The sequence below is a fragment of the Pelophylax lessonae genome, assembly GCF_965119305.1.
Source record: "Pelophylax lessonae genome assembly, chromosome: 8".
In the NCBI taxonomy this organism is placed as follows: domain Eukaryota; kingdom Metazoa; phylum Chordata; class Amphibia; order Anura; family Ranidae; genus Pelophylax; species Pelophylax lessonae.
The window spans coordinates 131,826,437-131,844,068 of record NC_138775.1 but is presented as its reverse complement, the minus strand read 5'-3'; the positions used below and the strand labels follow the sequence as shown (position 1 = coordinate 131,844,068).

General features: G+C 44.7%; 1 protein-coding gene across 1 annotated transcript in view; it reads right to left on the bottom strand.

The window, feature by feature from the left end:
* The window catches only part of WBP2NL (WBP2 N-terminal like), a 62,512-nt gene that overhangs the window by 6,006 nt on the left and 38,874 nt on the right, over positions 1-17,632 (bottom strand). The window contains exons 6-7 of the mRNA XM_082265798.1: positions 11,636-11,779; positions 1,146-1,222 (exon numbers count right to left, since the gene is read on the bottom strand). Of these exons, the coding sequence (XP_082121924.1) occupies positions 1,146-1,222; positions 11,636-11,779 (221 nt within the window). The remainder of the gene's footprint in view (positions 1-1,145; positions 1,223-11,635; positions 11,780-17,632) is intronic.

The following is a 17,632-nucleotide window of genomic DNA, read 5'->3' as shown; positions in this document are numbered from 1 at the left end:
GGCAGTTGATTGTAGGACTCTCACAGGAACAAAATAACATAAGACAGGAAAAAAATTCCATTTAAAAAGAAAAATTGCCAGGACCAGAGATCCCAACAAGGAACTAGGTCCTTACTCCTGACTAAGCAGAAGAAAACCGAGTGCCTATAGCTGAGAGTGGGAGTATATTCACCTGGGACTGCCCCATAAGGGTAGTCAAACTTTTTCCTGCCTAGTGTCCAACTCCTGTAGGGGGCGGTATAACCCAATGGTCAAGAAGATAAGGAGCTGTGTCCATCAATGAACGAAAGAGAAAAAATGCCTGAAGCTAAAAATAGCAGCTGTAAAAACATTCAGTGTGCATGAGGCCTCAAGCAAATGGTAAAATACTGTATATTACTACAGTTGAGTAACATATGGAGGTTTCAAAAAGGTGCTAAACATTTACCATTACGGTCAATAAGTAACCAAATAATGCTTATAAAAATGAATATTTATTAATGTTACATAAAAAAGTATGATCTACTAAAAAAGTTTGTTAAAACATACTTTCAATATTTGAAACCTATAACCTCCCAATATTATCCCATTAGTTATATTAAACATCATTTAGCTGTCTTTTTGCAAAGAATACATCAATAAATTTGCCATTACAACTTTAATGGTTGGAACCCTTGTTTTGCAGAATAGATTCACTTCATCACAAGACAGAGGTGGTAAGTTTTGTTATACATACATATCCAACATTAATACCAATCTACTGTTGGGATAGGGGGTCTGCAGAAAACATCAATGAAGGACTGGATGGGACCAATTTGAAATACTGGCTTACTCTTAAAACTATAGCAATCCCAGCGATCCAGTGGGACCTTTCCTTAGTGGTCCACATCTTATAAAAATAATACGGGAATCCATGTGAATCCTGTGATATGGCAGATCATTCTCGGAGCCCTCCACTGAGCAAACAGTGGTTTGTAGGGTTGTATGTAAGAGATGGTCCTTCGTTAAAAAAAACTGAAGCCAGTCTTTGAAATACTGTATTTCTCATGCAATCCCTTCATAGACATCCACTACAGAAACCATTATCTCTGAAAAGCACACAAGGCATTCATGAAAAGTTTAGTGAGTGGAAAAGTGCAACTTTGAGGAGTGTAATTCTTGCTTACCATAGGCATGTAGACATCATGAGGATTTGCTGGGTTGTAATAGGCGCTGGAAGCAGCTTCTGCTGCCTTGCCATTTGCTTGGGGAAGAAAAATCAATACTTTAGGTTCTAGTAGTTTTAATTATTGCAAACTACGAATCTTTTGCAGGCTTTCCACAATCATGTCATTCTTGTTATTTAGCATTTACAATGTGGATACTTTTAATGGTGTTCTACAATTCTAACTTTTACAAACATCACAGGAAAATTCAGGATTGCTTTTACCAAAAAATGCTGCATATGAAGGCTATGCCTTAGGGGCATTTCTTTGGCATAGTGTTTATATGCATTTTTTGGTATAACTTCCATATGCAGCATTTTAAGTGCATCTAACAATTTAAAGTGATTATAAAGTCTCGGATTTAACCCCCCCCCCCCCCAAAAAAAAAAAAAACCAAAAAAAAAACCGAACAAACATATTATACTTACCTGCCCTGTGAAGTGGTTTTGCACCGGGCAGCCTGGATCCTCCTCTTCTCGGATCCCTCTTTGCTGCGCCTGGCTTCGTGTGTCCATTCAGAAATGGAGCTGATGTTCAGCCCTGCCCACTCTCTCTCCCCTGATTGGCTAACTGATTGGCTAACTGACTTTGATTGACAGCCACAGGAGCAGCACCATCAGTGCCCACACTCAGTGCCCATAGTGCTGCCAGTCAGTGCCCATCAGTGCCTAGATGAGCAGGCACTGACTGGCAGCACTATGGGCACTGATTGTGGGCACTGATGGCATTTTATTTCACTCTTGTGTAATCAGGGCACTGGTGATCAGTGCCCTGATTACATTTCTCTGTTTTCCCTATGAGGAGGAGCTGCTGATCGGCTCTCCTCGCCTCACACACTGACAGTGTGAGGCGAGGAGAGCCGAATAATGGCACTTCCTCATTTACATGTGACTGGCTGTGATTGATCATGTCATTGACTCTTTACCGAGACAGGGATCGCACCGTGTCCTAGCAACACGACGTGGTCACGATCCCCGCTACGCTCGCCCCCGGGGGCGGGGCGAGAGAGGCTGTTCTGGTGCGCCGTCATATGACGGCGTCCCAGGATAATAGCTACACCGATCCGCCGTCATTTGACGGCGGGCGGGTAGTAAGTGGTTAAACATGAGAGTGTGCACTTTCAGCCCATATCCATTATAAATCTATAGCTTGAATATGTTTTGGTAAATACCTGAAAAAAACAAAATTGTGCCTGTATCTATAATATATTATATACACACACACATTATATATATATATATATATATATATATATATATATATATATATATATAAATACACACACACATACATACATATGCACTATTGTTAAAGTTTGGGGTCACTGACAAATGTCCTTATTTTTGAAAGAAAAGCACTGTTTTTTCAATGAAGACAACGTTAAATTAATCAGAAATACAGTCTAGACAATGTTAATGTGGTAAATTACTATTCTATCTGGAAACGGCTGATTTTTAATGGACTATCTACATGAATATGGTGTACAGAGGCCCTTTTAAAGCAACCATCACTCCCGTGTTCTAATGGTACACTGTGTTAGCTAATCGTGTTACAAGGCTAATTGATGATTACAAAACCCTTGTGCAATTATGTTAGCATGGCTGAAAACTGTTGTGCTGATTAGAGAAGCTATAAAACTGGCCTTCCTTTGAGCTAGTTGAGTATCTGGAGCATCAGCATACTCTCAAAATGGCCAGAAAAGGAGAACTTTCTTCTGAAACTTGACAGTCTATTCTTGTTCTGTTAAATGAAGGCTATTCCTTGCAAGAAATTGCCAAGACACTGAAGATTTCCTACAATTGTGTGTGCTACTCCCTTCAGAAAACAGCACAAACGGGCTTTAACCAGAATAGAAAGAGAAGTGGGAGGCCCCGGTGCACAACTAAGCAAGAGGACAAGTACATCAGAGTCTCTATTTTGAGAAATAGATGCCTTACAGGTCCTCAACTTGCAGCTTCATTAAATGGTACCCACAAAACGCCAGTCTTAACGTCCACAGTGAAGAAGCAACTCGGAGATGCTGGCCTTCTAGGCAGAGTACAAAGAAAATCTGAGACTGGCCAATAAAAGGAAAAGATGAAGATGGGCAAAAGAACGCAGACATTGGACAGAGGAAGATTAAAAAAAAGTGTTTTGGACAGACAAATCTAAGTTTGAGGTGTTTGGATCACACAGAACAACATTTGTGAGACACAGAACAAGTGAACAGATGCAGGAGGAGTGCCTGACGCCATCTGTCAAGCATTGTGGAGGTAATGTGATGGTGCTGGTAAAGTGGAAAATTTGATAAAGGGATAATAATGAATTGATAATGAATAAGGAAGGCTATCACTCCTCTTTGCAACCCCATGCCATACCCTGTGGACAGCACTTGATTGGAGCCAATTTCCTCCTACAACAGGACAATGACCCAAAGCACACCTCCAAACTATGCAAGAACTATTTAGGGAAGAAGCAGTCAGCTGCTATTCTGTCTGTAATGGAGTGGCCAGTGCAGACACCAGATCTCAACCCAATTGAGCTGTTGTGGGAGCAGCTTGACCGTATGGTACGTAAGAAGTGCCCATCAAGCCAATCCAACTTGTGGGAGGTGCTTCAGGAGGCGTGGGGGGTAAAATTTCTAAAGATTACCTCAACAAATTGACAGCTAGCATGCCAAAGGTCTGCAAGGCTGTAATTACTGAAAATGGAAAATTCTTTGATGAAAGCAAAGTTTGAAGGACAAAATTATTATTATTTCAAATAAAAATCATCATTTCTAACCTCGTCAATGCCTTGACTATATTTTTTATTTATTTGATGAATAAAAGTGTGAGTTTTCATGGAAAACATGAAATTGTCTGGGTGGCCCCAAACTTTTGAAAGGTTGCGTATATGTATGTATATATTATATATATATATAATTTTTTTTTTTATATATTTACGCACGGCTTCAGATGCCCAGGCTGCAGATGGCCGTGCTTTACAGGAGAAGAATAGAGGGGCAGGTACTGCGTCCATCAATGAACTTAAGAGAAATGGATTTTATGGCAAGTCAAAAATCCAATTTTCTCTATCATTCATGGACGGAAGCAGTCTCTGATGCATAGCAGTAGAGACGTTCCAAAGCAGTGCTATAAAAAGAGGGGTGGGAACAGCAGAAAATGAAGTCCCCAAGGCTAAACATAGCCAACCAGGCAACATAGGACTCATCAGAACAAAAGATGAGGCCCACCTGAAAAAAACATTAAACGTCCTTAAGGAAGGCTAAGAACAGCAGCCTGCAAAACTTTACGGCCAAAAGAGGCATCTGCAGGTGTCAGCACATCCACCTTAAAAAATTTTGTGAAGGTATGAAGAGACGACCAGGTAGCCGCCTTGCAAACTTGAACCACAGATGCCTGATGACGAAACACCCAGGAAGCACTAAGTGCCCAAGTAGAATGCGCCTTAACAGGGAAAGGAGGAACCTAACCATTAATTGAATAAGGCTGCACCACTGTCTCTCTGATCCATTTGGAAATAGTCACAGCAGACGCAGGCAGACCTTTCTTTGAACCATCCGCGAGTACAAAGAGCTAATCAGACTTCCGAAAAGACTCAGTAGTCGCCAAGTACACTCTGATTGCCCAAACTACATCCAGAGTATGAAGTGCAAATTCCTTAGGATGTTTTTGCTTAGGGCACAAAGAGGGTAACACGCTGTCCTCATTTAAGTGAAAACTGGAAACCACCTTCGGAAGGAAGGACAAATCCGGACAAAGTACCACTTTATCCCTGTGAACCACCAGGACGACGACAGGACAACGCCGCCAGTTCCGACACCATGCGTTCAGAAGTATTAGCCACCAAGAAGGCCACCTTCTGGGATAAGGTAAGCAGGGGAATCTCCCGAATGCTTTTAAAAGGAAGTTTCTGAAGAACCGACAGCACCAAATTAAGGTCCCAAGGTGGTAACGGAGGTCACATCGGAGGTGCCAAATGTCGCACCCCCTGGATGTATTTATGCACCAGGGAATGGGTGACTAATGACCTTTGGAAGAAAATTGGCAAGGCCGAAACCTTACCCTTGATAGTACTCAAGGCCAACTTTTGATCAATTTCCCTTTGAAGGAAGGCCAAAATCCGAGCCACTGAGTAAGCACGAGGGGGGAGCCCCAGGAGACTCACATCACGCAATATAGGACTTCCACGTACGATGATAAATCTTCCTAGAAGTCGCTTTCCTTGCTTTAAGCAAAGTGAGAATCACTGAAACCAACAATCCCCTGTCCTTCAGCACCTGGCTTTCAACAGCCAAGCCGTCAAAGCCAGCGACCGTAAAGCAGGATGGTAGATTGGCCCGAGCCAGTAAATCCTCCCTGAGAGGAACCCGCCAAGGAGCCTCTGCGACTAGCCTGACCTGGTTGGCGTACCAAGCTCAGCAAGGCCAGTCCGGAGCCACAAGAATGACCGGAATCCCTTCCACCTCAATCCTGTGAAGAAGTCTTGGCAGCAACTTGAGAGGAGGAAAGGCATACATCAGCTGATACTGACCCCACGGGGCCACCAGCACGTCTGGTCCCGAGAGCGGAAGGTCCCGAGAGCGGGCCACAAACCTCTTCACTTTTCTGTTGATCCAAGACTCCAACAGATCCTCATCTGGAGTGCCCCAACAAAGGCACAACTGCCAGAACACCTCAGGATAGATAGAACATTCCCCTGCATCCGAGGTAATCCGCCTGCCAATTTTTTACTCCTGGAATGTAAACAGCGGAGAGAGCTGGAACAAAGTGTTCGGCCCACTGAAGGATGCCTGCCACTTGCAAAGCCGCAAGGACACTTTTGGTGCCCCCTTGGTGATTGACATAATCCACAGCGGTGGCATTGTCCGATTGAATGCACACCGGACAACACTGCAGGTGCTCTGTCCAGTGGACTAGGCAAAGCCTGAATGCTCTCATCACCAGAACATTGATCGGTAACCTGAACTCTTCCAGGGACCAGACAACCTGCCAAGAACCCCTCCCCACCTGGACAGACTGGCATCCATGGTGACAATCATCCAATACACAGGAAGAAAGGATTTTCCTAGCTTGAGCATCGGGGACCGAAGCCACCATACCAGGGACTCCCTGGTCACCTGGTCCACTTAAATCTGGTTGTCCAGGGAACTTGGATTCTTGTTCCATTTGAGAAGGATTTCCTTCTGGAGGATCCTCGTGTGGAATTGAGCGAAGGAGACCGCCTCGAAGGACCACAATGCGGTCTGGAGTTTTTGAAGTTGTTCCGGAGAAAGAAACACCCTGGCTGAGGACGAGTCCAAAGTCAAGTTCAGATAGTCCAGTCTCATGGAAGGGACCAAGGATGACTTCTGAAGGTTCAAAACCCACTCGAACTCCTCCAGAGTTCTCATGGTGATCTCCACATTTATTTCCAGCACCGTAGGAGACTCTGCATGTAGAAGCAGGTCGTCCAGGTAACCCTGGACTGATATTCCCCGCTGCCGCAATAGCGCCAGGACAGGAACAAACACTTTTGGGAAGACCTGAGAAGCAGAGGCGAGATCAAAGGGTAACGCCACAAACTGATAGTGATCCTCTCCCACGGCAAAAGGAGAAACCGTTGGTGTCCTGCACATATTGGGATGTGAAGGTAGGCATCTTTGATGTCTATGGAGGTCAGGAAATCCCCCTGATGTAGGGAAGCCACCACCATGCGAACGGATTCCATCTTGAATTTTTGAACTTGCGTGAAGCAATTCAGTGCCTTCAGGTCCAGGATCAGATGCATCTTGCCTGCCTTTCTGGGGACCGTAAACCGGTTTGAATAAAAACCCTGAAAATGTTCCGCGCAGGGAACCGGAAATATTACACCCTGTTGTACCAGGTCCAGAACTGCCCCAAAGAGAGCCTGTAAGCGATCTGGGGACAGTGCCACATTGGAAGGGAAAAACCTTACCAGCGGTACGGATCGAAACTCGATCTTGTGACCGGACCGTATGACCTCCTGAATCCAATTGTCTTGTATCCCGGACAGCCACAGGTCCAGAAACCGGCAAAGATGTCCCCCCACCACAGATATGGGTGAGGGCGCACCTTCAGGCTGAGGTGACATTGTCCTCCGGTCTGGAGAAACTAGAATTTTGTTTGCCAGACCAGGGTCATTTAGAACCGCCCGAGGGAGTCTTGAAGGGCTTTGCCTTATCGACTGACCCTGAGGGACAAAAAAACTTCTTGTGTGCTGAGAAGGAGGGACCCCATCTATGACGAGGGTCCTTACCCTTGTTAGCCTGTGGGAGAGAGGTACTCTTACACCCTGTGAGACTTTTTATAATGTCATCCAGAGTAGCCCGAAACAGGTGATCACCTTGAAAAGGTAGATCAGTCAATGCCTTCTTTGAGGTCTATTCCGCAGACCAGCACTTCAGCCAAAGTATATGCCAGAGGACCACTGCCAAAACCGACAGTCGGCCCAATATGGGAGCAGTATCCAGCGCGGCATCGCAAACAATTTGTAGCCCCAGCATCAGTTGGTCCAACAGCTCCACGAAGGTAGGGGGGAAGTTCTTTCCCCTCCAGGTCACAGCATAGCAACTTAGCCCATTCAGTCAATGTTTGCGAGACCAGGGCAACCGTAAATACCGGTCTTAGAGCAGACCCCGCCAGGGAGTACATATTGCGGGCCACAGACTCCACCTATCAGCGTATTCTGACAGCGGAGTCTCCTGTCAGAATACAATCTTTAAAGTGGTAATAATTCTTTAAAAATGTAGATGAAAGAATCAGTTTTTTTTTTTAAACCCATCATCTTAAGACATCAGCCACCAGTGCAAGGGACACTTCACTGAATGTAGGTACTGTACTTTGTGCTTATCTTTGTTTAGGCTTTTAAATGATTATGAAATAGAGACACACGAAAACAACTGTCAAGGCCTTGTTGATGTCAGAAGAGAATGGGCAGACTGGTTTGAAATTAAAGAAAGGCAACAGTAACTCAAATAACCAAAGAGATGGGATGAACGGAGTTGCTAAAGGCCTATATGAAGGCACAGATCTGAAAGAAGAACAGGTTCGATATATTTTGGAAGGTCTGGAGCTGGCAATGGAGAAAAATTATTTCTGGTACAGTAACAACTATTATGTACAGACTAAAGGCGTAGCCATGGGAGCTCGGTATGCCCCAAGAGTTGCCAATCTGTTTAGGAACATGTGAGAGGAGGAACGGATTTATAGCATAGATAAACCACACCTGAAATTCTACCAGCGATATATAGAGATGACATTATCATCCTATGGGAAGGATCGGAAGAGTCCCTGAAAAAATTCCTTGAAGAGATTAACCAGAATAGATACGGAATTTCATTTATCGGGGATTGGAATTGGCAACAGGTAGATTATCTAGATCTCCAGATATACAAAAAAGGAGACAGACTAAGTACAAGGACCTTCTTTAAGCTTACCAATAGGAATGGTTATATACCAGTTTCCAGCTGCCATCACCCGAGATGGAAGGAAAACATCCCGAAAGGTCAGCTAATGAGACTGAGAAGGAATTGTGATAAAATGGAAGACTATGATGAACAAGTTGAATGAATGGTGACAAGGTTTGAAGAGAAAGGCCATCGCAGGGAGAACTTAGAAAGAATAATAAGAGAGGTGAGGAATATGAACAGAGACACATTGCTAACCAAGAAAGTGAGAAATAAAAATAAGAACATGGGTCTAGCTTTCATTACAGGGAAACATACAATTCAGATCGATTGAAGTTATTGTCAGGAAATATTGGCCCATTGTTAAATCAGACAGGACTCTCTCCAAGATCTTTCCTATTAGACATAGGTTTATCTATAGAAGAGCACCTACACTTAGAAATCATCTTGTACAATACAAGACTATTTCCAGAATTAAAAGGATTCAACAGATGCAAGAAATGCTTACCATGTAAGGTAAACAAGAAACAACCAAGAAAGATAGTTAACTTTAGGTCTTTAGTCACTAACAAAACATTGCAGGTCAAGGAACAGATTACCTATAATAGCACACGTGACATATGTGATTGAATGCCCTTGCTGACTCCAATATGTGGGAAGGACCACTATACCCCTCTTTGTTAGGATCAGGAAACACATTAACAACATCAGACATTTTTCATAGGTACATAACAGAGACCACAAGGGAATGACATTTTATGGGATAGATTTATTTAAGGGATATTGGAGAGGGGACAACAAGAAGATTAAGGTGTCCCAAAACCAAACTAAATGGATACCAACTGGGGTCCCAACAGCCTGGGGGCCTGAACATAGACATTGACTTGACGGTTTTATTTCCAATTTTTAATTTGGGTTATTTATCCATCTATACCAAATGGTTCAGTTTAGGGACCTATTTATACGTATCATGTTTTGGTACATAGCACATATAATGTTCATGCCCCTACTAGTGATTAGGCTTAGTATACTATCCCTCCTTTCTAGGAGATACATTTATACCTGTACCCCATTTTCGATTTATAAAAAGTTAGTACCAACTCATATGGAGTGAGGATATTTGACCTGCTCCTGAATTCGTGTGCGTATATCTATAATGTGCAAGTTTATGGTGATTCCAGGAGAGGCTATGTGTGCCCTATCCACATAGGTCTTAAATACAGGATTTTCCTGGTTTCCTATGTATGCGTTTATTGGTACACATATTGTTAGCTCACTTTATTACATTCCCCTCCTTTAAGATATCTTATACATACACACACTACTTACACTCTACAAGACACACTACTTACACCCTACACACTCCTGTAATTTATATGTATATTTTTTCATATGTATTTTTTTCCATACATATTTTTTTATATGTATATTTTATTTTCAATTAACAGGTACCTTAATTTGACTTTAGCCTATAAGAGTTGAATTCATTACATTTGTTTTATCTGTTATTCATAATTTTTACAGTCCCGGAAGTATGTTCGTGGAGGCTGTATTTTGCGGAATGTAGATTTGCAAGCCAGAACTAAATTTCCATATACCAGGTGTATGGCATTCTGATCTGTGCAGTAGCCGCTTGGGCTGGCTTCCGGTTATGGACCTTGTTGTTGTTCCTTGCTGCCTAGCAACTACATGGTCTAAATACAGCTGAATTGACGCAAATGACGCTGCTCCTGACGTCATTCTGACAAACACAATCATGCCCTACACGTCACTTCCAGCTTTGTACTTCTGGTCCATGAAATGCATTACGTTCTGAAAGCGGCACCTGTATTTAACACAAGAGCTTCCTTACTTAGTTTGTTTGCAAGTACAACTTATACTGCTTTGGAATAAAACTCTTTCTAATGGATTTATGCTATGAGATACCTCTTTCCATCCCCATATACCTGTGATGATATTCCTTGGAATCAAGCATATTGTGAGATTGCAGTCTAGCTGGTGTCTGTGGCCCCCTGTTAGAGGTTTCTATCTTCTGCACCCCCATGACCTGGCATGTAGAGGAAACATACAGCTTTCTGATTGGTGCCTATGACCTGCATGGGTTCTACATTCTGGTGAGTGAGGACCTGGAGAGAGGGGTAGCATGACTATATCCACCTTTACAGCTGATCACTGGAGACTGCAATTTACTTGCACTGATTTCTGAACTTTAACACCTTTTTATGAACTCATGTATTAATTTATTGGTTTGAAGAACAATTTATTGTGGTTTTTCAAGTTTTTACAACACAGACTGTATTTTTTTCACCCATTTGGCACTAGTCACTTTATATTGATATACTTTTTGAGTTCACTGTATGCGCTTTGCACTTAGATCACTTTCTATATCACATCTGGTTTAGTATAGATTTAGGAGATTATTGTCGATTGATTCTTTGTCATGCTAAGCACATTATATTGCAGACACACATAGGATTTCTTATAGGCTATTAACACTTTCCTATCTGGTTTACACATAATTAGGACCCTTAAGCAATAGCATTTTGCTTGGATACACTTGCAGTTCTTTCTCAGGCAGGTCCCCCCATCCCTCCCTTTAATTTCAAATAAGTACTTGTTACAACCAAGGTATGAATAATACCAGCTTTGAACTCACACAATGAACCTTGAAGCAGATAGGCTACAGCAGCAGAAGACCACAGTGGGTGCTACACCTGTCAGCTAAGAACAGGAAATTGAGGCTACAATTCACACAAAGCTCACCAACGGGAATGGGAGATTCGCATCATGGATGTGCAGCTGACATATCTGCAGCAACTGCATGATGCTATCATGCCAATATGGACCAAAATCTCTGAGGAATGTTTACTATGCAACAAAGAACAAAGGCAGTTCTGAAGGCAAAATGGGGTCCAGCCCGGTACTAGCAAGGCGTACCTAATAAAGTGGCCAGTGAGTGTATACTACACAAGAGTGTATAAGAATGTGAATATGTTCCTATGTGTCTACCAGTAAGAAGAAGAGAGAAAGTAACCTCCCACCCATCATTTTATTAGCACACCCAGCATGAGATTCTTACCAGGTTCTGACCAAACAGTGGGGCCAGGAGGTGCTTGGGTTCCATTGTATGGAGGTCCTGGGTAAGGAGGTGGAGGTGCCATGTACATTGGGTTAAACTCAGGTGGATGTGGATACATGCCAGGACCTGACAGAGAAGGAAAAAACTCACAGATAAATAAATATAAAGACACACATAGTACAGGTCCAGACAAATCATTGTAGGATACAGATGCCACTCTCCAATTTAATAGACAGCAGGCCATTTTAATTACACTTAGAATATCTACTTCCACAGACAACAGTAGAAAAAGTTAGGTTGCAGCTTAGATTTAGATGTGTTGGGTAACAGGTTTCAGGTGTTTATTCTGCCTCTCCATAGGATATCATGTACCAGAACAGTATTACGGTCTCTGCACACAGTACACTTGGATCTTCCTGGCAATAAAATGCAAGCCATTTTTTGGTCCATATAGTGCATGTTTACATTATTATTATTATATAGGATTTATATAGCGCCAACAGTTTGCGCAGCGCTTAACAAAATGAGGGCAGACATTACAGTTACACTACAATTTGGAACAAAAGGAATCAGAGGGCCCTGCTTGTTAGAGCTTACAATCTAGTTTACATGCATACAAACATTCTTCTAGCTATATTATAATCAGGAAAGGTGTGATTCAAACATGTAAAATACTAACCAGTAACACATATTTTTGTATTTTTATTATTGATCTCAACATTGCACTAGCTTCCTGATATTTACATCCCTGTGTGTACAGACCCAAAGAAAGCAAATGGGCTGCATTTAGATCAGTGAAATATTTGCCTCACCTAAAATTGTGGTGTTTTTGGCATGTGCAAGAGCCCTTTGGCTTATCAACAAGGCTAAAAAAGAAGAAAGTGTAAACTTGACACTTCAGCGCTCAGTAATGGTAGAGGTACTCATCACGTGAACCATAAATCTCAAAGATATTCAGCAACCCAGACTGGAAAAAATTGGAGGTGCAGCCCTCCTCAGATCACGGAAATCAAACACTGTACAGCACTATCAACAAGACTAAATAATGCTAAAGTTTGGATTTCTCATTAGTTTAACAGTTTAAAATAATGCAAAATAAAGTAGTCAGATTAGCTGGACTTTGCCATAAAATAATCTAAAGGTTAAAATTAAAACTAAAAAAAAGAATGCTCCTAAGTTTCTATCTTTTCATTTTTCTCAAGACTTTTTATATTTATGGGTTTTCTGGTAAAAAAAAAAAAAAAAGAATTTTTGTAAAATCTTACCGTAAAATTCCTTTCTCTGAGTCCTCCGACAGTCGCCGCCCACTCACACAGTCTTCACTAATGGGGTATTGTTTCCTCTCCGCAGGAGTTTCTAGGCATAAGACTTGTAAAAGAACAATTCATCTACATAGTCACACCCATGGGGGCTGTCTTTCTAGTCCAATACCCCCCTGCAATAGCCATCCCAACTCAGTTTGGTCGCAAGCAGTATAGTGTAGAAAAAACCCCCAAAAGAGGGGCGGGGGCGGCGACTGTCGGAGGACTCAGAGAAAGGAATTTTACAGTAAGATTTTACAAAAATTCAGTTTCTCTTACGTCCTCCGACAAGCGCTGCCCACTCACACAGTCTTCACTAATGGGGATGTCCAAAAGCCGTGTAGACATGAGGGGTGGGCAACGCAACCTTCAGAAAAGCAACGCAGTACCCACATCAGAGAAAGGAACCTTACATGAACAGAAGGACAAACCTTCTGGGTAACAAAAAGGGCTCAACAGGAGCAACAACCCAGGAAAACAAATAACCAAGGGGAAAACAACCCCAACAGCCAGGGACCCGTACAAAACCAGAGTTCCCTATGGCACTGCCGCACAGAGAACTTTGCGGCCAAAAGGAGGCATCAGCTGATGCCAGAACATCAATTTTATAGAGTTTGAAAAGGAGTGCACCGACGACCAAGTCGCAGCCCTGCACACCTGGGCCACCGAAGCCTGATGCCGGAAGGCCCAGGACGCACTCACCGGCCTGGTAGAATGCACCTTGACAGGGAAGGGAGGAACCCGTTGCCGCAACGAATAGGCCTGTACAATGGTCTGTCTGATCCATTTGGCAATGGTTGCAGCAGACGCAGCCATACCCTTCTGAGGTCCCTCAGGAAGGACAAAGAGAGAATCCGATTTCTGAAAGGATTCAGGCGACGACAGGTAAACCCTGATCGCCCTGACAACATCCAAAGAATGCAAGGCAACCTCTTTTGGATGCTTAGGGTTCGCACAATGCAAAGGTAAAACAATGTCCTCATTCAGGTGAAAATCCGAAACCACCTTTGGCAGAAAGGACGGATTAGGTCGCCAAACCACCTTATCCCTATGAACCACCAGGTAAGGGGAACGGCAAAACAACGCCGCCAACTCCGACACTCTGCGAGCAGAAGTGATCGCTACCAGGAACGCAACCTTCTTAGATAGCATAGGTAACGAAATTTCCCTAATGTTTACAAACGGGGAACGCTGCAACACGGACAGAACCAAGTTCAAGTCCCATGGAGGTAAGGGCTCCCTTCTAGGAAGGGTCAAGTGACGCACACCCTGAATAAATATGCGAATCAAGAAATTAGACGCCACAGGGCGCTGGAAAAGAATAGCCAGTGCAGATACCTGGTCCTTAATCGTGGCCAACGCAAGGCGCTGGTCCACACCAGACTGAAGGAAAGCCAACACCCTCGACACCGAGTAGGAACGAGGAGAGAAACCCCTGGACTCACACCAGACAAAATAAGCTTTCCACGTACGGTAATAAATCTTACCAGAAGAGGCTTTTCTAGCCTTGATCAAAGTAGGAATTACCTCAGAGGAGAGACCCCTGTCTCTCAGGACCTGGCTTTTTCCCTGAGACAGTAGATCTTCTCGCATTGGCAGCCGCCACGGAGGCTCTACGGCCAGGTGAACGATGTCCGTGTACCAGGACCGGCGAGGCCAGTCCGACGCTACCAGAATCACCAGTGACTGTTCCGAGGCCAACCTCCGAAGGAACCTGGACAAAAACTGAATCGGAGGAAAGGCATACATCAGATGATACTGATGCCAAGGCACCACCAGCGCATCAGAGGCGTCTGCCAGAGGATCGCACGTTCTTGCCACGAACCTTTCCACCTTGTGGTTTAGCCGAGACGCGAACAGATCCACATCCAGGGGATCCCCACTTCGCAGACACCATCTGAAAAACCTCCGGGTGTAGGGACCATTCCCCCTGGTCCAGGGTCTGGCAGCTCAGATAGTCTGCCTGCCAATTCTCCACACCCGGAATGTGAACTGCCGATATCGCCGGGACATGAGTCTCAGCCCAAGACAGTATACCGGTCACCTCCTGGGCCGCCCGGGCACTCCTGGTGCCCCCTTGGTGATTGATGTAAGCCACCGCAGTGGCATTGTCCGTCTGCACCCGTACAGGACGGCCCTGAAGACGATCCGACCAATGGAGCAGGCACAGCCTGATCGCTCTCAATTCCAAACTGTTTATCGGGAGGGAGGATTCTGCTTGAGCAGAGTCCAGAACCATTCCCAGATACGGGAGACGAACCGAAGGCGACAAGGTCGACTTCTGAATGTTGATTGTCCAACCAAACTCCTGGAGCGTCTGGACCGTAGTGGACAGATCGCGCAATAAGCTCTGATTGGCACTTGATCTTAACAGGAGATCGTCCAGATAACCCAAGACCGCAATGCCCTGTGCCCGCAACAGGCCCAGAACAGGCGCCAACACTTTGGCAAAGACCCTTGGAGCCGAAGCGAGACCGAAAGGCAACGCCACAAACTGGTAATGATCCTCCGCGATAGCGAATCGGAGGTACCTCTGATGACCCTCAAAAATGGGGATGTGCAGATACGCATCCTTCAGGTCTATAGAAGCCAGGAACTCCCCCGGATTCAGGGAGGCCACCACCGAGCGGAGTGATTACATGCAGAATTTTCGAACGTGCACGAAGCGGTTCACAGCTTTTAAGTCCAGAATCAGACGCACTTTTCCCTCCTTTCTGGGCACAGTGAACAGATTCGAATATAACCACCGAAACCTGTCCCAACGACAACCCCCTGGGCGAGGAGATCCTGCACCGCCTGATGCAGGTCCTGCAACCGCCCTGGGGTCAAATGAAGATTTGAGGGAAAGAATCTGTTTGCCGGCCGTGAAAGAAATTTGATCTTGTACCCTGACCGAATGATTTCCTGAACCCCCCTGTCCGTGATGCGGAGCAGGCAAGGTTGGAGGAAACCGCGCAAACGTCCCCTCACCCCTGAAACGGATGAGGGCGCTTCAGGCAGAGGCAGACTGAGCCGCCGTCCCAGCTTGGCCGGATTTTTGTTTGCCGAACCAGGGCTTTTTCTGGCCACCTTGACCCTTGAAAGGTTTTCCCGTGTTCTGCGCCTTGAAAGCACGAAAGGACCCCTGATTAGGTTTAAAGGAGGAGCCCCGCTTACCGCGGAAAAATTTTCCCTTAGGGTTCTGGGGCAGCAAAGTGCTCTTACCCCCAGTGATTCCTTTAACCAATTCATCCAGGGATTCCACAAAAAGGCGAGACCCCGCATAGGGGATATCAGCCACCGTCTTCCTGGATTTATGGTCAGCCGACCAGCTTTTTAACCAGATTAGGCGACGGTTAATCACTGCGACACTGGACAGGCGTATCGCCAAAGGGGCCTCATTTAGGGCCGCATCGCACAAATACATGACCCCTTGATAAATCTGATCCACCAACTCCACTGTAGCAGGAGGGGCAGAGTCAGCCACGAGGGTGCGTTTGAGCACCTTGGTCCAATCCGCCACAGCCTGAGCCACCATTACAGAGGCAGAGAAGGAGTCAACTAAGGACACCGTTATGCAAATTAAACAAAAATAAACTTTAATAGGCACATGTGCCAGTGCAAGGTAGCAAAATCAGTGTAATCAGGTGTGACATAACATAAGTAAAATCAGATTAAAACACAATATCATCCAAATGAAAAACATCAACCCGGGTTGGATAAATGAGCTTCCAAAGATAATTAGATGGTAGTACTGATGATAATAATCATAATGAGGATGATGATGAGGGATATCAGGTTACATAAACCAGGAGGGTGAATAAGATCAAGCAATCCCCGGGTCAAAGAGTCAATCACATAAGTACTACCCATATACAGTTCAGCCGATGTAATTCCTCAAGTAAGAGCTCACCATCACAAGTGAATGGATGTGAGTAATATAGGGTCCTATATGAAGAACCTGGAATCAACAAGAGCCGAGTAGTTGGTAACTGAATGGCAGGCAGATGCGATTTGCTGAAGTACACAAACTCTCAGATAAACCCAGCGTTGTGTGGATAATGAGTTCTCTCAAACCATATCAAATAAAGAGACTGTTATAGGAGAGATAGTGAGTTACCATCCTGGAGTGTAAGCCATGGAAGTCTTCACGGGAGATGTTGACCCAAATGACCTGTAGATGGTGCACTCCGGCAAAGGCGTACCCCGTGTCTGGCTCCCCTCTGCATGCTTCCCTATGGCGGGAACAGGAACGTCAATGGCAGCCCGACATCACGCCGGACGTAGTGGGCGGGGGAACGGATAAGATCCAGCCGTACGGTGCCCGATGGTCACATTGGTCAAGATTCAAATGGAGACAAGCTGATGATGTATACACTGACATGTTTCACTGGTGCCAAGCCAGTTTCCTCAGAGCTAGAGCTAGAGAAAATGGATGCCTATTGAAACTAATGGGAGGCTTCGGCAAGATGGCCGCCGACATGTGCTCGGAACGATCGCTTGCCACACGCAAGATGGCGCCGCAAGGCGCCAAAACACACTACATAGCATGCTGTATAAGCGCCCATAGTGAAGCCAGACATGCTGCCCACACCTAAAATGGCGGACCGGTGGTTTTTAACCCCGCAGCGGTCGCCGCATGTGTCTGCACCTCCAAGCACCCTAAAGTGACATTAGGAGAGGGACCCCCAAAACCCCA